The sequence below is a fragment of the Rhinopithecus roxellana genome, chromosome 13 (assembly GCF_007565055.1).
Source record: "Rhinopithecus roxellana isolate Shanxi Qingling chromosome 13, ASM756505v1, whole genome shotgun sequence".
Classification (NCBI taxonomy): Eukaryota; Metazoa; Chordata; class Mammalia; order Primates; family Cercopithecidae; genus Rhinopithecus; species Rhinopithecus roxellana.
Window position 1 is genome coordinate 134,042,207 of NC_044561.1, and position 23,039 is coordinate 134,065,245.

The window sequence follows — 23,039 nt, forward strand, 5'->3', positions numbered from 1 at the left end:
GGCTTTCAGGGGCTCCTTGCTAGAAGAGAGATCAAACCAAGTGTACATCCAAGAGGAGGCACCCGGCCTTGCAGAGCGGCTGAGTCTCTGCCACTCACTCACTTACTCATTCATTCATTCAGTGTACAGAAAGAGGCTGCCATGAACCAAGCATGGGGTTGGACCCTGAGGTCACTGCAGGGAGTGAGGCATCAAATGAGAGAAGAGGCAGTCAGCAAACAATGACATGAGCTGCTCATGAGACTTAGGAAGAGGGAGCCCAGTCCTTTCCAATAAGGGGTCAGCATCGGTGTCACTAAGGAAGGGGCATGTAAGGAGAGATAGGGTGGGTTAAAGCTGCTGGTAGGAGGCGGATGCAATGGTGAGGTTCACCAGTCCCTGGCAAGCTCATCTAAATCCTGCCTCCTGTGCCTGCTGCAGACATCACTAATCAACCATGACTCTTTCCCTCTGGGCTGCAGCACAGCCTTAGAATCCTCTTCAGCACAGCGTGCTTTGGACGGACACTCCAGAGTTGAGATAAGAAAGGAAACTATCTGTACCCTTGACCCAGCCCAGAGCTTCTAACTGAAAGGCAAGGAAACCAAGGCCCAGAGAGTGGAAAGCATTCACAGGGCCACCATCACAGGCAGAGCTGGACTTCTATCCAGGCCTGGTGCCTGCCCCTGCCCTGAGCCCCTCTGCTGGCCTGAGAGGCCACTCCTTGATCTTGGGGCACAGGGGCCACCTGGAAAGGCCACTCTACCATCACCATGCTCCTTTACTACCTCCAGAGTCTTGGCTCACCCCCTTAGGACAGTTTTCCACAGACATGCCTCTGCAGGTCATCACTCTGTGAATCCCCGTGTCTGACCAAGGCCCTGCTGAGTCACAACGCATCACTGAGTGGCCCGGCGTCAGCCCGAGGCATCTGTCCACCTGCCTCTGGCTTGACAGTGACCCACAGTTGGGCCTGACGGGGCCCAGCTGGTAGCATCTACCTGAGGGTGGTTTGTGTTTGGTGGCCAGACCTGAGGCCCAAAGACACATCTCTGGGGACCCAAAGGCACAACCTCTTAGGAGCAGAGGGTTGAGCTGGAGCGGGGGTTCTGCAGTGCAAAAGCACACAGCCCAACCCTAGGGCGAAAGGGGCTGTACAGGGCCACTGAGGCATGCCTGTCTGTGAATGTTCACTCCCTCCACAGCAACTCCCTGGGTGCCGATTCTCAATGGTGACTCTGCAATGTCCATGCCCTCATGGAGCTTACACAAACACATATGATGAATTAATCAAATAGGGAGCAGGTTATGCTGTGGCAAGTGCTAAGGAGAAAAAAATAGCAGCAGGAAAGGGCATAGGAAACATGGTCAGGAACACGGTGCTGTTCTAGATAGAGGCCCCACCAGCCCTGTCTGGAGCAGGGGCCACAGCTAAGAGCCAGCCCTCACTGCCATGCCGGCCTCTAGCACAGCCTCCTCCTCAGCCACCCTTCCTATGACCAACCAGGGTGAGAGGGGCCATGCTGCCCAGACACGGGGCTGCCCAGACCTACTAAGGCACTGGGCACATAAGGTCCACTCTCCACACCTCAGAGGACCTTGGCCTCCATGACTCACAGGCGCAGACCTCACAAAGGGGCTCAGGGACCCCTGTACTGGCAGCTCTCCATCCCAGGGGCCAAGGGTCTCCTGAAAGGTTTGCTCTGACCATGGCCCCCCATGGCCACGAGAGGCCTGGCTGAGCCCTCGGGGACGGGGTGTGTTTCTGGTTGGAGGCTGCTAGAAGGAACACCCCCGGGCTTGACACTATGTGTAAGGCCCCTCCCTTCACTGTGGCTTTTAACAGGCTCACTTCTTAGCACTTTTTGATGGATTCTCCAGGGACGTCTCTAAAAGAGAGTTATACCTTAATTTAGAAGCAAATAACTCAAAACTCTGTGATGTGGCAGGTTCTTTTGGAAAAGAGATGAATGCAAAGAAGCCATTGCTGTGTGAAGCTGTGGCCATGCAGGTCCAGGGCCTGCTGATGCGACCATCTAGACCTCAACCTCGATATGTGCCTCCTGCTGCCTCTTGCCCAAGGGTCCACAGACCAAGGGGCAAGAAGCAACATATTCAGTGAAGAATTGCAGCAGGCAATTGCCTGCTGCAGTCTTCACTTTGGGTTTCCGGGGCCATGGGGCCAAGGTGAAGCTCACAGGCTGGGTCTGACTGACTCCAGCGGCCCTGAAAGTCCAACACAACCCACCTGCCCACTCAGGGAAGGGAGGAGAAATGCTGTGGGGAGTGGGCAGCGGGCAGGTTGCAGGTCCACCCTCCAGGTGTTCCTTCTCCACAGGGGCCACCACAGCCCCAGTATTATCTTCGAGGTCCCTGTGATCAGCCAGGTTCCTGGGCACTTACTTGGGCATCCATACAGTTTTAATGCTCTGCTGCTGCTGTTTTGGAATGCATAATTTTAGTTTTACTTTTGTAGAGATAGGGTCTTATATGTTGCTCAGGCTGGTCTCAAACTCCTGACTTCAAGTGATCCTCCTACCTCAGCCTCCCAGAGTGTAGGATTACAGGTGTGGGCCATCGCGTCAGGCCCTTACTAATTCTCAAGTAGTGGGCCCCCAAAATCATGTGGGCAGCTGTGCCTGCATTGCTCAGTCCCTGGGCATGTCCTCCTGCTCAACACAGGGGACCTGCTCTCTGGGACCTGCTCTTCTCCAGCCTCCCGAGGCACCACTGTGACTGTGCTTCCACCTCACTTGCTCGCCAATCCTCAATCTGTCTTTCTCGATGCTTCTCAACTCATCCTTCCCACCGTGGAGGCCAGGGGCCCAGCTCAGCCTCTTCTGCTACCTACCCTTGATCCCTAAGTGACCTCACGTGGTCCCCGGCCTCCCACACACCTCAGTACCAAGGGCTCCAGGTTGCCACCTCCAGCCTTGCTCTCCCTCTGGCCACATGTGCTCATCAATGGCTCTCTGGGTCTCAGACCCACCTCCCAATTCCCCACCTCCCCAGAATGGGTTTTTCTGTATCTTGCTTCTCAGCCAATACCAGCTCCATCTTTCTACTGGCTCAGACCAAAACTGCAGCTGTCCTTTAAAAGCTGCAGCTTTAAAAAACAAATCTCCCACCTGCATTTCTCAGGGCCTCCAGAGCTCTCACCTCTGGGTCAGCAGCCTCTCTGCCTGGAATGTTGCAACGGCCCCTCATGGCCTCCACCCTTACCCCACCCTAGCCTATTTTCCCACCTCAACAGAGAGATCTTTTCAAAGTGTAGATTAGCTCCAGTCTCTTCTCTGCTCCAACCCTGCCAAGGTCTTCCTGCCTCACTGGGGCCCACTGAGTCCTGCAGGACCTGGCCCTGAGATCCCACCCATACTCCTGCACTGGGTTCCAGCCACTCTGGTGGGGCCTCCAGGGGCCAGGGAGTGTCTGTTCAGTGCCTTTGCACCTGCTGTCTCTCCCCTGCTCAGGCACACCACTCATCCAGCACTTCTCCATGGTACTGTGTCGGCCCCCCACCCCCGTCCCGTGTCCCCCACCTTCTGCTTTAGTGTTCTCCACAGTGCAACACTTAGTTACACGTGTTACTGTCAACCCCTGCCCGTCTGGTGTGAGCACTGTGAGTGGATGCTCTGTCCTTGCTGTACCCCTGCACCTGGCACAGTGCCTGGCATGCAGCAGGCGCTGGTAAATGTTAGCTGAACAAATGAATGGATGAATCGCATGAGGTTCTGCTCCTTGGGCTCAGTCTAGAAGGCTGATGTCTCCTCCTACATGCTCCAGGATCTGCCAAGCGGTCCCCATTGGTTCACTCCTGTGAAGCACCTCCCCTGGCAGTGTTCGCACGAAAGGGCCAAAATGCATGGCAGGGGCTGGTATGGGGACAGGGCGGGGCACTCTTGGCTTTGGGTATGGATGAGGACAATAAGGCTCAGAGAAAAAGGGGCTAGACTTAGGATGGCGGGGCCAGGGCCTGACCCCAGGTCTTCTGCCACCTAGACTGGAATTCTCACCTCACCACCCTGGGGCCACAAGAGTCTGGGTGTTCCCATGTCCCTCTTCATTCTGCCCAGGTCACAGCATAGCCTCTGCTCTGGGATTCTGCCTGGGGCTGACCCTTGGCATTTGCACTGACGCCTCTGTCCATTTCGCTTTGTGCTCCTTCCAGTCAAGCACAGTGCTCACAGGCACCCAGAGGCTTGGTTACCCCAGGTTTCCTTCCTGGAGGGTTCGGGAGAGCAGCGTGCTGACCAGCCTCCTCCAGTGCACCCATGCACCTGCCATGGTCAGCAGCAGTGAGAGTGCCTTTGCTGCCACACAATTAAGTCTTCTGAGGCTAGCGTGGGACAGACAGCACAGGGCTGCCTTCCCTGCCTCCAGGGGAGGAAGCCGTACACATGTGTTCACACACAAGATGACTAAATTCAGCATTCCTAAATTGCTATATTCAGCATTCCTGTCCTACTGGCCTCGCTGTGGGGGCCCTGGGCAGCCCTGTCAAGTCCATCCAGTTACCTGCAAATTCCTGGAATTGTTCTAGAAGCTCCTGAGGTCCAGATTGAGACCCCACCCACACTCCTGCATCGGGTTCCAGCCACTCTGGTGGGGCCTCCAGGTCTCTGAGGTTCCTCCTGAGACTCTAGAAAACAAAAGGCCTGAGAGGCTGGGGACAGAGGGAAGAATCCATTCCCGGTGTCCCAAACCCACAGTTGCATGCCAGGTCCCTGCAACAGTCCAGGCAACAGGCACACAGTGCAGCAGCTCACCCTGCTCAGCACAGACTGCACACCCCACGAGGGCAGGCCCTGTTCTCGCTGCATCAACCTGGGCCTTGGCCAAAGCCAAGTGTGTGTTGGGTGGGGAGGGCAGGCACATGACAAAGATGAGTAACAAACAGTTCCTTCAGAGGGAGAGCAAAAACATCCCCAGAAATGAGGGGGCTGACCTAGGGCAGAAAGTGACACCAGCTTCCGAGGGGGAGAAATTATGCCTTATTCACCTCCTGTCTCAGAAAATCAACGTCTGTTAGAGGAACACACAGGAAGACTTTTAAACCAGATGCCAGCATCTTCTCATTCCTAGAGAATGAGGCTTGCTCAAGGCGCATATTTTATCCAAGCACCGCCAGGCCATCCACACCCCCACTGCACCCCCTAGATGGATGCTCCCAGGCTGCCACGATTACTGCTCTCAAACATCCACATCCCAGAGGCACAGAGTCACCAGCTAAGCATTATCCCCAAAACAGGCAACTCAATCCTAACAAGGGGGTTGCCTGGGTGGTTACCCAGTGCCCTGGCTGTGCCCAAGGGAGAAGTGCCTGGAAGCACAGCCTCAGACTGCAAGGAGCCTTCCCCAATCTTTAAAGCTAGCCCTTCTCCAGCCCCACCCCAGCTCATGGGGTCATGGAACTGCTTCGCTTTTACAAATGAGGAAGCTGTGGTCTCCACCACAGCCACAGCTAACCAGCAGCGGGGTCATTCCACTTCCAAGCTCCCTCAGCCCGGTGCAGCCCCCACCGGCCTTTCCCGCCATACCTCCTACTCCTCGCCAGGCTTGCCAGGTGCTCCCATTAGACCTAACCGCCCAAGTGCCTTGGTCCATTCTCTCCTCTCAGCCCACAATGCCCAGCTTAGCCATGCCCATGTCCTTCAAGCTCCAGTTCAAATGTCATGCTGTCCACGGGCTCACCTGACCCCCCAGCGCAGGGCACCACTCTAAGGTCCCTACCAAGGCCCCTGCACCTGCACTCAGGCTGGGTCAGCCAAGTAGAGACGTTTTCCCCTATGGGGTGGTGAATCAGTCCTAGGAGGGGAGGCCCAGTCTACTCCCACCCGGTGCACCCCAGCACCAGGCCCTGGGGGAGTGAGCACTCAGTAAATATTTGCTTAATTGAATTTGGCCAAGGAGCCTTCTCCAGAGAGCTCAATCCCCAGGGCAGGGAAATCACTTGGGCAGAAAGGAGCCGGTCAGGGGCTGAGCTGTCTCCCCAAGCAAGACAGACCTCTCTACCAGGCGGGTCCCTCCACCTCAACACGGACTCCGTGGAACACTGGTCTCGCTTGGCATCGTCCTCTTGTCTCAGTAACAGGAGCCCCAATTCTCGGCCTAGGCCGAATCCTGCCATCATCACCCAGAAAGGCTCAGCACCGCCCTAAAGGCAGAGCCCCCTCGGATCGCCCGCAGGATACGGAGCGCCAGCCCTGAGGCCCTCACTCCCCTCCCCCAAACACCCCCACCGCCTTTTAAGGGAAAAAATATTGAGCCGGGAACGTATTACAATCGCAGCAGGTCGATACTCATCTCTTGCTCTAAATGCCTGTGAGGAACCTGCTCGCTTCAAGAGCAGTGACCGAGAACTACTAGCCGTCCGTCTCCGGGCCCAGGTCCTCGGGCCCAGGCCTCTGGGGCCCTTTCCTTGGTTTCGGGAAAGGCCCTGCATCGGCTCCGGCCGCCCCTCCCTGATCCCCCTCTAGGGAGACCCGCCTCAGCGCCGCTCCCGCAGCTCGCCTTGCCCGCCCAGGCTCCGCACCAGCCGCTGCTCGGGGGCGCCCGGCAGCCTCGCGCGGCATCCCCGGCGCCCTCTGTCCACCCTCCCGGGTCCGCAGCCGCCCCCTCCCGCGGGGTCATGGGCTTGGCGGCGCCTCCCTCCCCCAGCACCTGCCCGACCAGAGGCCGTCCCCTGCCCACCTCGCAGACGTCCCCGCCCTTGGTGTCCCCCACCCCGACGGGCATCCCTGACGCTGCGTCCTGGCGGATTCGGGGCACAAAGGCCCGGGAGGAGTACCAAGTGAGGGCAAGGTGGACGCCCCGGTCATGCCCCCGACCCCCGAGGCTCAGCGGCGCGCGCCCGGCCGCGGGTCGGCTCACTCACCTCCGGGCCGCGGCACAGAGCATCTGCTGAGCTGCTCCTGGCAGGGCGGGGCGGGGCGGGGCGGCGAGCGCGGGGCCGCGGCGCCCTCGTTCCGTAAGACGCGGGCGGCGGCGCCCACGCGGGGACGTGACCGGACCGCGGGCGGCGCACACGCTCCGGCCGGCCTGGCTCCCTCCGCCCGCCCTCCCGCGCCGCCCGCCGCCCGCCCGCTGGTCCGCCCGCCCCGCGCCGCGCCGCCGCCGGCAGGGGGCGGAGCCGCGAGCGCAGCCCGTTGCCAGGCCAACCGCGGGCGGGGGGTGCCGCGCGCCCGCCGGGCACCACGCGCCGGGCACCTCCGCCCCGCCACGAGCTCCGACCCTCTGTCCATTGGGCACAAGCGGCTGACGGACGGGCCAACAGTCCAATGGGGACGGACAGGGGCGGGGTCGCGACTCCGCGCGCGCCGCGGTCCCGCACGCGCTCCCCGCGCCGGCGTCCCAGTGACTCCGCTGCGCTGAGGCCTGGTAGCCGAGCCCCAGGGGCCACTTCTGGCAGCCCGGGAAAACAAGCCTGATCCCAGTCATGGCCCTGGCCCTCTTTACTGCAGTCAGTCGTCCCGGCTCACCTTCTCTCCACTCGGGTTCAAACCCAGCTCGGCCTCTTGTGAGCTCTGCGTCCTTGGGCAACCGACTGACCTCTTCCAGCCTTTCTGTTTGCAAAGTGGGGCTAGTGGCACCTGCTTTCCGGGATGGTCTCACCAATCCTTCAGAACATGTGAAAAGCCTATGCAAACCCTAACGATTTACACCGGTGAGGTTTGTGCAGAGATGGGAGGGGGCATTAGTCATCTCTGCTGCTCCAGTGTGTAGGGACTCTTTGGCGTCCCTGGCAATCCTGGCACACGGAAAGGTGGCCTTGGGAGGGAAAGAAGGGAGAAGGACCCAGGAGCTGGCCCCCAGCCCAGACAAGAGTGAGGGAGCCAGTTCAGTTAAGGCCATTGGCGCTGTTGGGAAGCTCGTGGAAAGCATCAGACCCTCAGCAAAATGCAGCTGAACCCAGGCTGCAAAATTCTGCTTTCAATTTCAAAGCCTGTCTGTGGACCTCAGGGCCAGGAGCCCCTCACTTCCATGCTTAAAAGACTCTCAAGCCAGAGGGCCAAGACGTGAATGCTGCTGTCTGTCTTCTCCATCTTGGTAACCTGAAGCTTTGTGTGTCCTAGAGCATCCCTGGCAAAGTGCAGATGCCTTCCCAGCTAACACCTTCCTTATCACCTTACACCTTTGTGGTCAAATTATGTGGATCGTGCCATTCTTTGAGCAGCAGCCCTGGACCTGACCACGGCAGAGGTCAATAGAGTGGTCTCTCCATGGTAGCTCTGTGGTGGAGAGGCAGGGTCATGTGCCTTCCTTTGCCGGCTGGATACTGTGGCATCTCAGCATCATCCCATAACCTCCCTGGGAATGTTTCCTCTGCTGTGAGATGGAGACCATTGCGTTACGTACCCGCACGGTCGTGGGCCGCCTGCGAGGGTGCTGCCTGAACTGTCAGGAACAAGACGTATATTTGTTATAGGCATCATGGAGGCGAACCTATTGCCCACTGGAGGTGTCCAGTGAGGACCTCAGCCAATGGCTGAGGTGCTACACTTTGTGCTTGCCCTCCACACCACCAGACTGTGTCAGGTTGGACCTCTCACCAGGAGGACCACACAGAGACCAGCAGCTGTGCTACCTGGCTGAGCTTTTGTTTCCTCTTCTGTCGACGGGGAATGTAACAGACTGTGGTCAGAGGGTGATTCTGAGGGTTAATGTATATAGGAAATGCATTTTAGCATGTCTTGGGATAGCCAGAGTCTGTTTCCACTGCAGAGTTGAGGGGGTCAGAGTTGAGTTGTTTGCAGGGGTAAGCCCACATGCAACAGTGGGATGGCCCTTTCCAGTGGTCCAGGTGTAGAGCAGAGGCTAGCCTGCAGAGGGGTCCACTGGGGCTGGCTGACACCTCCCTGACTTGACCCTGATGACTACCTCAAATTAAGAGAGGGGCATCTCACCTGACATCAAACCAATATTGTATTCATGCAGCAGTCACTTACAGATAGCCTCTTCCACCAGGGTATAGTTGTAGGCACAGTTCTAGGATTCAGACCGACCCTTTACTGGCAGATCCTCTGACTGTAGGGCAGGGGTAGAAAGCAAACAACGATTGGGCCTTACAATCATGTGAGGTTATCTGAGGAGACCCACTGGGGCTCTGGGGGCACGTGGAGTGGGGGAGCATTGGGCATTGTGCCAGCTTCCCAAAGAGATGCTTGGAATGAGGCCATAGCAGGCGTGGAGGTGGCCAGTGACGTAGGGTGGGAGGGAAGTGAGTTCCAAGGCAGGGAGGGTGCAGGACATGAAGGAGCATGAGACCAGGAAGAACCCAGAGAAGACCAATGTGGCCAGGACCGTGGCCATTGCCCATGCACAGGTGCCAGCTTGGGACAGTAGGATCGGGGACGTTGGCCTAAGAACCGCTAGAGAGTTTTAACGATAGTCTTTTGAATTTGAGAAGGAGGAGGACGAGTTTTTGTTCCCTATTTACAGTAGGCATGGTCCCACAGACAATGTGAGTTGTCCTACTGGACATAATAAAATAATAAAAACATCAGTTAGTCAGTCCAGAGGAAGTGGGAGTGAGCACAGAAGTCAGTCCGTGAGGCCGAGTTCAGTGCAGGGTCTGCTGTGGCTGTGAGATGGCAGAGCATGTTAGGAGAGAGTGGCGGGGCATAATCAGGACCCAGGAAGATGAGAGAAGGGGAGAGGGTAGGGACCACTGGAGGAAGAGATGGTGCTTACCAAAAAGATGGAGGAGCAGTTGGAGAGGTGGTCAGGAACCAGAGAATGGAGAGTACCAGAGGCACAGGAAGAGAGCGTGTGGTGAAGGAAGAAGCTGTTAACCATGCTCCCGGCTACTGGGAAGCCGAGAAAGCTGAGGACAGAGAAGCACCCCTTGGAGCAAAGACAGGCCCAGTGGGCCACGAGTTCAGGACACAGGGCCACGCAAGGCTAAAGCTGGACAGGTGGGTCACCTGTGGCAAGGTGGGCCCCAGATGCCATGTATGGATGTGCAGTCCCCTGGCAGGAAAGGGTGTGGCTGTGATCAGAACCTGGGTGTTGGTGCTCTGTCCTGGTGGTGACTGAGGCCACTCAGCACCTCCCCAACCCAGCAGGCACAGCTGGCTGAGGAGTGGCCCCTGAAAATGGTGTCAGCACCCGCCCCCCTGCCCCCACCACAAAGAAAATGACCCACCTTCGCAGATCACGAGGTCAGGAGATTGAGACCATCCTGGCTAACGCAGTGAAACACCATCTGTACTAAAAATGCAAGAAATTAGCCAGGTGTGGTGGTGGGCACCTGTAGTCCCAGCTGTTCGGGAGGCTGAGGAAGGAGAATGGCGTGAACCCGGGAGGCGGAGCTTGCAGTGAGTGGAAATCATGCCACTGCACTCCAGCCTAGGCAACAGAGCGAGACTCTGTCTCATAAAAAAAAAAATAAGATAAAGAAAATGACCCAACCTCCACCACTGGGGATGCACACCATGGGCATCCGTGACCCCTCAATCCCAATGGATCTCTTTGGCTCATCAACCACTGAACCCATCCTAGCCCCTACATATCAGCCAGGCCAGATCGGGCACTCCCCACAAACATCTTTGTTCCCCTGCTGTTCTAGACTCTCCTTCATCTCCATGAGAACCAGCTTCCCCCGGGGCCTCGCTTTGTGCACCTCCAAAGCCCCTAGGACCCTGGAATTCCTGATCTACACACATGTCAACCTGTTCTGTAATGACCTGTCCCCAGCTGACTCTTCCACTAGTTTTCCCACTTCCCGGGGGTGGGGTGGGCATGTGTTGCTTGTTTCTAAACCATGGATGGCCCAGAGCCTGGCCTGCTCTGGTGCCACTCCATCTGGCTGGTTCTCTCTGCCCCACCTGTCCTACCTCCTCTGCAACCACCCCCCACCCCCAGCAGACTCTTAGGCTGCCGCCCAGTTGGGTGGGTTTCCCCGACTGTTTCCCTGGGGTCTGTGTGCCCCACCCCCACTTGAGCAAGCCATCGCAGATCTGGGTTAGTTATAAATAGCCAGGCCCGAGACTCTTCTTTTAGCTGAAAAGAAGCAAAGTGAACGAGCAGAAAGGCACACCCGGCACGCGTTTTATTTTTAATCTTCTCCCTCTGTCTCAAAATGAACCCCGGTCCCCATGCTAAGCATTTCTAGGAGCAGAAGTACAAGCCAAATGCCTGAGAAACAAAACCCAAGGAGCTGAGGGCCCTGCCTGGCTTTGCCACCATCTGCTGTGTGACCTTGGATATTCAAGTTGCCTCTCTGGGCCTCAGTTTCCTCACCAAGGAGAGGTGGGCAATGGAGGTGAACACCCTGAATATTGACTTTTCTGACCTCAACTCTCTGTGTATCCCTCCCCCAACTTGTGCCCATCCTGACTCATGCAGCAGCTCCAGTAACGACTCCTGTCCCAGGGATTTCCTGGGAAGCTCAGATAGGTGCAGATGAGGCTACAGTCTAGCCCTGATTTGAAAATTAACAACTTCCTTACCCCCAGGTCTTTGCTCAGGTGTCCCCATCCCAGAACCTTGTCCTTCCATCTGCCAGCAAAATTAATAGAGGGTCAAATTGTCACCTCCCTGCCGTGAGCTGGAAGAGGGCCGTCCAGGTCACCGCTGAGTTGGATCTATAGCCAGGAGTGGGTAGGGAGAGGGGAAGCAGAGTGGGAGCAGGAGGCCAGGTGTGTGGTCTGGGCAAAGCAAGGAGCTGCGTGGGAGAGAGGATCAGGCCTCCAGGAGGGATGGCAGGGGCTCTGCACCAACGGGTTCTGCAGGGCTTGGGCTGTGCAGCGTTTGTCTTGTATCCTATCCCTCAGCCCCCAGCAGGCCCTTGCTTGTAACTGGGGCTCAGTGTTGGTGGAAATCAGGAGACTCTTGCCACCCTAGGCCCAGATGTTCTGGGCACACAGGGACAGACCCTTATATGGATGAAGAAATCTACAGCACGTGGAACACATTTTCATCCACAATCCCCTGCCAGGTAGGCCCATTTCAGTGATAAGGAAACTAGGCTCAGAGAGGTTGAGTAATTCATCCAAGGTCACACAGCTTAGAAGCGACGTGTTTAGAATGAGACCTAGGCTTTTTTTTTTTTTTTTTGAAATCTGTGCACATTAAATAAAAAAGCCCAACACACTAGAAGCAACAGGAACCCACTTTTCCTGGGTGGTCAGAGCCCTGAGAAGAAACAGGGCAGAGTTGGCCGGGCGCGGTGGCTCAAGCCTGTAATCCCAGCACTTTGGGAGGCCGAGACGGGCGGATCACGAGGTCAGGAGATCGAAACCATCCTGGCTAACACGGTGAAACCCCGTCTCTACTAAAAATACAAAAAACTAGCCGGGCGAGGTGGCGGCGCCTGTAGTCCCAGCTACTCGGGAGGCTGAGGCAGGAGAATGGCGTGAACCCGGGAGGCGGAGCTTGCAGTGAGCTGAGATCTGGCCACTGCGCTCCAGTCTGGGTGACAGAGCGAGACTCCGTCTCAAAAAAAAAAAAAAAAAAAAAAAAAAAAAAAAAAAAAAAAAAGAAACAGGGCAGAGCTAGTTGCTCTATCTTATACCCCGGTGAGAAGCTAGCCAGGGGCACTGGGAGCCACCTGGCACCAGGGGACCTGAGGATGGGGCATGGGGAGCCCCTGGACATTATGAGACATGGGGGGACAGTAAGAGTCACTCAGCACCCTGCTCCGCCTCTCTCCCCCATCATCCTGGGCACCTGCAGTTTGATGTCCTCAGGGAGCGGGGGAAGAAGGCTGGGGTGATGTCTTCAAAGAGGAAATCCCTGGTACTAATTGGCACTTGGAGACCTTTAGGCTAATCAACCTGTTTATTTCTCTCTCTAGAGTAAATAAGACAGTTTAGCTGGGGAGGGCGGAAGAAAGAGGTGTCTGCTGGTGGCCACCTCCCTGGGGGCTGTAGATGGCTTTGCAGTGGTCAGTGGGCTGCAGGGCAATGGTGAGGGCAGCCATGTGCCATAGGGAAGGGCACTCTGCACATTTCCTGTGCTTCTCATCTCAGTGACTCAGGAGGGCTGTTCTGTCCTGGGCTCCTCAGGATGCCACTCGTGCCCAAGTTCTGGGTTCTCTAGGCAGCCACTTGCTGACATTCCTTAGGAGGGAAGGGAGCTGGGAGGAGCCAGGTGGGGCCTGTTTATGGGGCAGTCTTGCCTCGTTGTGCTTCTCCCAGTACCTGCACCCCAGTGGTGCCATGTGGAGTCCCCCTTCCCACAGAGCCCCAGGTCCCTTAAAGACCAGAGCCCATGGCTTCCCATCACCTTTAGTTGGGGCACAGCTCTTTTTGGTGTGCGAGACACTGGCCTGTACTCTAGGTCTTCTGTCTCAGAGTCAAACCCAAGCTCTTCTCAAGGACTGGTCAGACCAGTGTGGGGTCTCCAGCAGCTTTGAAATATTTTGGTGGATGGGAAATGGGGGCTTGACTGGCTCCCCAACTCTGGGGCAGGGGGAGGGAAGAGTGGAGGTCTCCTAGTGTGCCTGGGCCCCACAGGAGTGAGCTGTTGGCTCTCTGAGGGGTGGCTACTGCCTCTCCGGCTGACGTGCGCCTGCTATGGTGGATGCCCCCTGAGACACTGGTGACCAAAGGCTCGTCCTTCCCGGGTCCTCTGAGCCTCCGCCCTCAGCCCAACATGGCTGTCACTGCAGCCGCCTGCTGGCTGCTCAGGCCCCTGGCCAGGCAGGACATGTGTGTGTGGGTGGCACTTGCAAGTCCTCTTGTCAAACCCACCCACTGGCTCTGCAAGACCCTCCTTGAGCCCTGCAGGCCAACTGGCATGGGTGGGTGGGTGGCCAGCCCACCCTCAGCGCCCTTTTCGGCCTTGTAGGGGCCCAAGAGATCATCAGCAAGGGTCTGATTTCCGCGCTGGTGTGGAAGCTGCAGATGGAGCAGGAGGAGGAGTTCCAGGAGCTCATCCTGGACACACTGGTCCTCTGCCTGCGGGAGGATGCCACCGAGGCCCTGGGCAGCAACGTGGTGCTTGTCCTGAAGCAGAAGCTCCTCAGTGTCAACGAGAACATCCGCAGCAAGGCCACTCATGCGCTCCTTAATGTCAGGTGAGTCCTGGCCTAGGCTGGGTTTCTACCAAGGCTGGGGGAAGGCACCTGAGTTGGGCTGGTCCAGAGCTCAAGGGTGGCCACCCTGGGCCTGCTTCCCCTTGCCTGCTTGTGCCTAGGGGCAGGAGGAAGCTGGGACGGAGGATGACCTTCTCCCCTAGGGTGACCACCATCCCTTTGGCCTGGGAGTGTCCTGTATCCCAGAAAACCTCTCAGGCTGGACAAAGCCAGACGATTGGCACCCCCTCCCCATGAGGAAGGCCAGCACAGGAGATGCACTGGTGTTGATCATGACACCCAGCTGTCACTGAGTGCCTCCTGTGTGCCAGGCGTTGTCTACAAACCTCATATTTAGGCAACCCTCCAGGGAGGCGATGTCTGCCTTCACAGGTGAGAAATGGAGGCAGTGTCTTGTCTCTCACCCCAGGTCACACAGGATCACAGTCAACATCCTGGCCTGGAAACTGAGGGAGCACAAAGCCTCAAAGCTGCAGGGGGCGGGGTGCGGTGTGTGTTCTCACATTGGGCCCCTCTTCACAAGGATGGGCTGGTCACCGACCCCCAGAGTCCCTGCCTTAGCTGTGGCTACGTCTCTTTAGTGGAGGCCCTCTTGCCTTCCCTGAGTCCTGGCTTCTCTTCTGAGAGTCTCACTAGAGGCCCAGGCCAGTATTTCTGCAAGTGGGGCCTCTGACCCAGGCTCCTGGGAGGTTTGTGAAAAAGCAGATTCCTGGGCCCTGTCCCAGCCCCGTCATTCTTAGGTCTGCTCAGAGGTTCCCTTTTTGTGTGACCACGAGAGTGGCTTTCCAGGAGAGAGCTCTCTCTCTGAAACTGTAACCTCCCCGCTGTCCCCCGTCCTCCCATGTCCACTGTGACCACCATCCCTGCCGTTACTTTGTGTGTCATCCCCAAGGGGAGCTCCTGAGGACAGGGCTTTCCTCTGTTTCCTGCCCTAAACCCAGGGTTTGCAGCGGTCGAGCTTTGGCCCCCAGTTGAGAATTATCTGGCCCTAAAGAACGCTGAGCTGGAGAAACCCAGCTCTTGTCTCAGTGTCTCGCTGTGTGAACGAATCGGGGAATCCCTGCATGTGGGGCCCAGGACTCTGCATCTTTGATCACGGGCTTCGGGGTTGAGTCCCACTGTCCTGAAAGCTCCACAGGCTCCCAAGGTCACAGCTAGTGGCTGGCCAACCTCATTTCTCAATCTGTTTCCCAGGGAACACCTGTGTCTTTAGGTCATTAAGAGCTCTACAAAAATGAGGGTTCTTTGGTGGCTACGTTTTGGAAAGGTTGATTAAGTGACACAGGGGTCTTTGCACTGTGACACTCCTGTGGGGCTTGTGAACAGTGTTTCCTGGCCCAGGGAGCCCTTGCTTTTTAGGGGACAGAATTGACCCTCTCACAGGAAACTTTTAGGGAGTCCATCATCCTCATTTCCACAACTTCATTCAGTGCCAGAGTAAGTGGCCTAAAGGTCACCTGGTCTGAGTCCTTAGCTGCAGTTGCACAGTGCCTGGCAGCCACTGCTGTTGGAGGCAGCTTGGCCCATCACTGGCAGCTCTGGCTCCTAGGCAAAGTCAAAACGGGTCTCCCTGTGGTTGACACCCCTGGGTCCTGCTCTTCCCCATTTTGGGGCCACGGAGAACGTGCCCTGTTTCTTTTCTGTGTGCTGGCTCAGAATGAGGCCCTGTCATTCCCTGGTCTTCACTGGCAGTGGGCCGCATTCACACCAATTCTCCTCTGCAGCTCAGCATCCCCACCATGACCAGTCCTGGATCATGGGGACCAGTCCTTGGACTACCTGGTGTAGTCCCAACACAATTCTTTCTTTTGTGTTTCTTTGGGGCACTCCTGGGCCTTGCTACTCTTCTCCCTTCCAAGCAGAGCCCCTCTCTGTTCCCTCTCTGCCCCAGCATATCTCGAGAGGGCAAGAAACAGGTGTGTAAGTTTGACGTCATCCCCATCCTGGTGCATCTACTGAAAGACCCGGTGGAGCACGTGAAGTCTAATGCTGCCGGGGCCCTGATGTTCGCCACAGTGATCACTGAAGGTAAGGCGGTGGGGGGTGCCACAGGGAGGGACACCCCAGCAGGCTAGCAGCCATGATAAGCTTTCTGTGCTCAGGGGCTGAGTATTGTTCCCCAAACCCCACACTTTGCAAGAAAAAAAAAAAAAAAAACCCTCCCCTTGTCCTTTCACTGATGTCCTTTCACGGTTGGGTCCAAGGCTCAGCCCTCCCTCTTCTCCCCAGCACAGTGGCCCCTCACCGGTCACTCACATTAGGACCTCTGTGCCTTCACACCAGTCTGTTCCCTGGGCCTGGAATTCCCGCCTCCCACCCAGGCCCCTCATGAGCTGTGACCCAGGAGTTGATTAGTTTACCATCCATGATTCTGTTATCCTGAGGTCTAAGCAAATCCTGGAGCCCTGGACTCTATGGTGTTTATTCATTATAATTACTTTTCTTAAACTGGGGGAGGGCGCAAATTCAGAATTGGGACTCCCAACCAGTCAGGCTTCCCCTCTAAGTCACCCAACCCTGGGCGAATGGAAGAACCCTGGGCTGTTTCTACACCTGGCAGACTGGGGCATGGCACTCCCAGGTCCCCTGAAAGCGTTTGACTTTCCCTCTGACCCCTACGCGCCCACCGGCCTGGGGCCCTGTGCTTCCTTTGAGTTCCACAGAGGACCGTCTGGGCTTGGAATTGCAATCAGCCTCCCAAAGACAGGTCCTTCCAGGCCCTCCACACCTGACCCTAATGCTACTTGAGGTATGCAGATGGGAGAGGTTGGGTCCTTCTTGGAGTCCACAGCCCCTCCTTTTACTAGTATAGTCAGGATGCTGACTGCATGGTGGCAGGAGCTCCCCCTGCATGTTTATCTTGGGACAGCCTCAGCCCAGTGTCCGTCTCGGTCCAGGCTTCCTGTAGGAGTGCTTGGAGGGCCACGGGGCTTGAGACACAAGAGGCTGGGACCCAGGGAGATGAGGCCACTTATTCCCAAGCTGGCACTCCAGCTGAGGGTCCTGAAGCCCCTGCCACGTGCCAGGTCCTGGCAGGCAGTGATGAGGGATGTGGAGGAGAAGCCCAGCATGGGTGGGGCACACATAGGTGCCAAGCCTCCTCTGGGAAGGGCTTGGAATCAACCCCAAGGACAATGGGAGCTGGCAGGGCCCAGGCTGAGAGGTTCCAGCAGCAAAGGGGAGAATCCACTGAGAACTGCAGGAGTGTAGGGCCGGCAAGGACAGCAGGAAGGGGCAGCAGGAAGGGGCAGGAAGGGTTGAGGAGGGTGTCTCCCGAGAACCGTGTGTGTTTTGTGCAGAGTAGGTGCTCAAGAAATATTGGCAACATAAATGAACTATTGAGTTACTTTTTTTTTTTTTTTTGAGACAGAGTCTCGCTCTGTCGCCCAGGCTGGAGTGCAGTGGCCGGATCTCAGCTCACTGCAAGCTCCGCCTCCCGGGTTTTCGCCATTCTCCTGCCTCAGCCTCCCGAGTAGCTGGGACTACAGGCGCCCACCACCTCGCCCGGCTAGTTTTTTGTATTTTTTAGTAGAGACGGGGTTTCACAGTGTTAGCCAGGATGGTCTCGATCTCCTGACCTCGTGATCTGCCCGCCTCGGCAAAGTGCTGGGATTGCAGGCGTGAGCCACCGCGCCCGGCTGGGTTTGCTTTTTTTTAAGAGCCAGGGTCTCAGTGTGTCACCCAGGTTGGAGTACAATGTCACAATCACTGCAGCCTCAAACTCCCAGGCTCTAGTGATCCTCCCACCTCAGTCTCCTGAGTAGCTGGGACTATAGGCACCTGTCACCACATCTGGCTAATTTTTAAATTTTTGTAGAGATGGAATCTCATTATGTTGCCCAGGCTGCTCTTGAACTCCTGGGCAGGATACAACTCCTGGGCTGAGATTAGCCAGTGAGGCTGGAAAGGCAAGAGATGAAGGGGCCAGGCCCAGGCTGGACTCAGCCAAGGTGCAAGAGCCCTGAGGGTGAGGGCATGTTGGTGGGGTGTAAACCAGGCATAAACCCCTTGAGACTGCACAAGGAGGAGGGTCAGGAGAGGGCTAGGGTGAGGGGGTGAGAAGAGGGCCCCTTGGGCTGTTAGGAACACCCTGTGTTGGTGGCCTGCAGGGAAGTATGCGGCCCTGGAGGCACAAGCCATCAGCCCGCTCCTGGAGCTGCTGCACTCCCCCATGACCGTGGCACGCCTGAACGCCACCAAGGCCCTTACCATGCTGGCAGAGGCCCCCGAGGGCCGCAAGGTCCTGCAGGGGCACGTGCCCACTTTCCGTGCTATGGAGGTAGAGTCTTACGAAAAGCCTCAAGTGGCCGAAGCCTTATGGCGGGCAGCCCGGATCGCCGTCAGTGTCATCGAGTTCAAACCCTGAGCCCCTCATCCACCTCTGTGTGTGAATAAATGCACTCAGTCTCTTTATCTCGGGTCCGAATGGCACTTTCTGTTCCTGGAGCACAGTCACATCTTCTCTCGGTCTCTTGCCAGGCCCAGAAGCACCGGATCCTGGGTGGCACAGGCTGAACCCAGTGTGGGGGCTGAGTGGGAGGTGACCTTGGAGTTGTGCTCTCTCCTGGGACGAAGAGTCCCCCTCAGAAGGTAGAGAGCAGGGCTGAGCCCTCCAGGGACAAGGCTGGGGGCAGGGACTTGGGCTGGGGGAAGGAAGGAACCCAGATGGGCCAGGCACCAAATAGGTTTCAGAAGACTGAGTGACTGATCCCTGGGGTGTGGCTGGGTGTGGCTCTGCTCTGCCAGGTCTGCCCCTTCCCCACCCTGGGTGATGGGATGGAAGATGATAGGTGAAACCCAAATGCAGGTTCTTCGTGGAGAGGGCTCCTCCAGGGACGAGTGCTCAGGACAGGGGTCAGTTCTGGTTTCCTCATTAAGATCTTACCCTAAACAGCCACATTATTCTCCAAAGCAAGGAAGTCACCCAAGCATGCCCCCAGGTTGGCCTGAAGCCCATCCCACCCTCCCTTCTCTTTCCCTTGGGTGTATGTGGCCCCCAGGGCAGCCCTCTTCTGCCTGTGCCTTCATCTGGGCTCCTTCCCTGCAGTGAAGGTGACAAGGAGGCTGGGAGCTTAGGCAAGGAGAGAGAGGTGGGCTGAGAGGTGGAGGAGGGGAGAAGCCAAGCTGCAGGGGGCTCTGGGGCATGGGGCTGAGGTTGGGGAATGACCAGGAGAGCTCCTTAATCTCCCTCTACTCATCTCTGCATGGTCTGGCGAGGAAATGGTTCTCCTCGTTTTGGGGGAGAAGCAGCCTGTCCTAGCCTCTGTTGGAGGAGCTGCCACAGCAGAACTCAGCTTCAGGGCTGGGCCCTTTCGTCTGGGGCTGAGTTGGAGCCTTACTCTTTCCCAGGAGCTTTCTGAGGCTCTCTTTCTCAAAGGTTTCCTTCATTCACATCACCCCCTGGCAGTCATATTTCCTGTGGGGTGCCCACTCCTCCCAGAATAAACCTTTCAGCAAAACCAGAATCTCAAAGGGAGCCCCTTCTTGCAGTTCTTTCAATGAGCCCCAGGGGCCCTCACTTTCCCAGAAGAAACACAGGGAAGTTATTGTCCCTGGAATCATAGGATGAATCCCAGTAGGGCCTCTTGTTGTGGAAGGGACGGGCAGCTGGGCCCAGCTGGGGTTTCAGGCTCATTCCCATTCTCAAAAAAGGCACCCCTAAGAGGGCTGGGTGCAGTGGCTCATTCATGTAATTCCAGCACTTCGGGAGGCTGAGGCGGGCAGATCACTCAAGGCCAGGAGTTCAAGACCAGCCTGGCCAACATAACAAAACCCCCTCTCTACTAAAAATACAAAAATTAGCTGGATGTGATGGTGCACGCCTGTATTCCCAGCTACTTGGGTGACCGATGCACGAGAATCACTTGAGCCTAGGAGGCAGAGGTTGCAGTGAGCTGAGATCATGCCACTACACTCAATCCTGGGTGACAGAGTGAGACTCTCTCAAAATAAAACTTTAAAAAAGGCCCCCTAAGAGGAAATCTTTTCTCCTTCAGGAAACATTTCCTCATGTCCATTTCCTCATGTTCCAGTCCTGCCTTAACACAGCAGGCTGGCTCTATCCCTACCACAGGCTCTGGCCAAGATTACCAAACTCCCTGCTGCAAGACCCTGTGCTCTTGGTCTCCTCTGTAGAACTGTCTTTGTTTACATGGCTGGTGGTGCTGATGCTTCTCATGCCTCTGTTCTAGGCCCTATCTTCTCCCTCTTTCCCTGTGCAATCTCATCTGCCTGGCTTTGGGCCTTCTCTAACAGGTTCCCTTCTGAGCTGAGCCTGATCTCTCTCCCCTGTCTCCCCCAAATCTGGGTATCCAGCCCCAGCCTCTCTCCTGAGTTCTGAATTCTTATGTCTAACTTAACATCTGCCCTTAAATGTCTCCAGGGAAGAATTAGTACCAATTTTTCACAAACTGTTCCAAAAAACAGAAGAGAAAGAAATACCTCCCAACTCATTTCATTAGTGTAATATTACCCTGATACCAAAACCAAAGATATCAGCTGGGCACAGTGGCTCATGCCTGTCATCCCAACATCTCCACAAAAAATACAAAAATTAGCCTGGTGTGGTGGTGCGTGCCTGTAGTCCCAGCTACTTGGGAGGCTGAGGCAGGAGAATCACCTGAGCATGGGAGGTCAAGGCTGCAGTGACCCGAGATCACACCACTGCACTCCAGTCAAACAAACAAAAACCACTCAAAGATATTACAAGAAAACTGCAGACCGATATTTGTTATGATTATAGAAACAAAAACACAACAAAATATTAGCAAACCAAATTCAGCAACATATAAAAAGCATTGTACAGCATGACCAACTGGGATTTACCCCAGGAATGCAAGGTTGGTTTAGCATATGAAAATCAGTCAACATAATATAACAGAATAAAGGACAAAAGTCACATAATCATCTTAATAGAACATTCCACAAAGTACAACACCCATTCGTGACGAAAAACAAACTCTCACCAAACTAGGAAAAGAGGGTAGTTTCCTCAACATGATAAAGAATATCTGCAAAAACTCAGCTGACATTATATTAACCCGATTGCTTTCCCCCGATATCAGAAACAAGACATCTCTATTCAGCATTGTACTGGAGGTTCTAGTTAGGCAGGTAGGCAAGAAAAAGAAAGAGCATACAGACTGCAAGTAAATAAGGATAAACTCTGTATTCACAGATTACATGATTTTGTAGAAAATAACTCCCAAGGAAGTACACTTAAAAATGATTAGAACTAATGAATAAGTTCAACATGCTTTCAGGATACAAGATCAATATACAAAAATTAATTGTGTTCCCAAATACCAGCAATGAACCATCCAAAAACAAAATTGAGAAAACAGTTTCATTTACAATAACATCAAGAAGAATAAAATACTCAGAAATAAATTTAGCAAAAGGAACGCAAGATTTGTACACTGAAAACAAAACAGTGTTGAAAGATGTTAAAGACTTAAATATATGGAAAGACATCCCATGTTCATGGATTAGAAGGCTTAATATTATCAAGATGGCAATAAACATCTTCATGCAGCTCAAACTCTACATGTCAGAAATGAGTTCATCTTTTCCCCATACCTGCAGTTACTCCAGTGCAGCCTGTCTCTGGAATTGGTCCCCCCTTCATTCACCTGCTCCAGCCAGAGAGTCACCCCTGGCCCCTCCCTCCAAAGGTCTCCACCTCTGTACCTCTCTGCCACCAACTTGCCTCCTTTGCTCTAGCATTGTCCTGGTGGGTGTTCCTGTCTCACTTTTATCTTCCCAGCAGCAGGAAGCAAATCTGATCCTATCACTTCCTTGCCTATGCTTCCAGGGCCGCAGGGCCGCAAAGCATATATAAGGCCTGCTGGTCAGGCTTCTGACTCTCTCCCTCTCACTGTTCTCCATGCACATGCCATATCTCAGCATCCTCAAACATGCCTTGTACTCTTGCCACATGTCTTCCCACACATGTCCCTTCTGTTATCCAGCCAACTGATTCCCCCTTTCCCCAACTTTGAGGCTAGATGGAGGTTTCTGCTGGGTGCTCTTGCAGTGCACACACCACCCTGTGAAATGTGGCTAATTCTTGTCCCTCCACAAGGGTGGTTCTGTGGCTTGAATATGATAATGCACCTACCCTGTGCCTGAAAACAGCAGGACACATGAAATGATGGCTATTGCTGTGATTGCTTGTTTTCTACCATACACCATATACTCCGGAGGGAAGTTCCCATGTGCTTTGTTCGCGGTTAGTTTCTTCGAGCTCAACACAGTGCCTGGCACGTATTGGGCACTCAAAAGTGTCAGCTGAAGGATTAAAGAAAGGTGATGGCTGGTCATGTGAATATACCTTCAGAGCGTGATTCCATGATGAAATAATTTCAAGGCACCTGGAACTTTTCCTAAAGACACAAATTATTTTGGACTGGTAATAAGAAAAGTGAAGGAAAGGTTTAGGGAACCCCTATGGAAACACGGCTCAGTAGTGTTCTCTGATAGCTCAAGTGGATCTAACCTATGGGGCCAGCTTCCAATAATGTCTCAATGCCAGGCAGGCTGTGAGTGTGACTGGGGAGAACTGGCCTGGAGGAAGTTTCCTCTTAATCTGCTCTCAAGGGATGCAGCACAACAGAAGCTAAACAGAGTTGAGTGGTGGGTAGGCCTGTTCTGTTAAAGCAGAGCCTGCCTCAGTCCCACCAAGGTTCAGGCAGGGGCCAAAGCTTCCATCCCTGGCACCTGTTGCCCCATGGCCTGTGTGGTCATCAGTGTTGGAGAGATTCCCTTGCAGTGGTGGGGTGGGGCTTCCACAACTCGATATCTTGGCCAGCAGGGCCATACCTTGGAAAATAAGGAGAGAACCAAGCAATGGAAGTTGGGTACATGAAAGAATTGGTGACAGTGAAGTAAACACAAGCAAAAATTCCAAATATATATAGAGATGAAAAGCCAAAATTAAATTTAAAGTGAAAGTGTTTATGCAGTGGAGCCATTTGGAGAAAATGACTCATTTTGTCAAGGAACAGATGTTCTCATTTGCATA

The 23,039-nt window shown here is 55.2% G+C and overlaps 2 protein-coding genes across 3 annotated transcripts in view; one reads left to right on the forward strand and one right to left on the reverse strand.

Moving 5' to 3' along the window:
* The window catches only part of GNAZ (G protein subunit alpha z), a 54,060-nt gene extending 46,980 nt beyond the window's left edge, over positions 1 to 7,080 (reverse strand). The window contains exon 1 of one of the 2 annotated variants that reach the window (XM_010376298.2): positions 6,854 to 7,080. The gene's annotated coding sequence lies outside the window, so the exon portion shown is untranslated. Of the gene's footprint in view, positions 1 to 4,494; positions 4,601 to 6,853 lie in introns of those variants that run through there. The other variant, XM_030914084.1, reaches the window with a different exon arrangement.
* Positions 1 to 18,430, forward strand: part of RSPH14 (radial spoke head 14 homolog) — an 83,641-nt gene extending 65,211 nt beyond the window's left edge. Inside the window, exons 5-7 of the mRNA XM_010376300.2 lie at positions 13,771 to 13,999; positions 15,909 to 16,045; positions 18,127 to 18,430. Coding sequence (XP_010374602.2) covers positions 13,771 to 13,999; positions 15,909 to 16,045; positions 18,127 to 18,383 — 623 coding nt within the window. The 3' untranslated portion in view covers positions 18,384 to 18,430. The remainder of the gene's footprint in view (positions 1 to 13,770; positions 14,000 to 15,908; positions 16,046 to 18,126) is intronic.
* Positions 18,431 to 23,039: the final 4,609 nt, after the last annotated feature.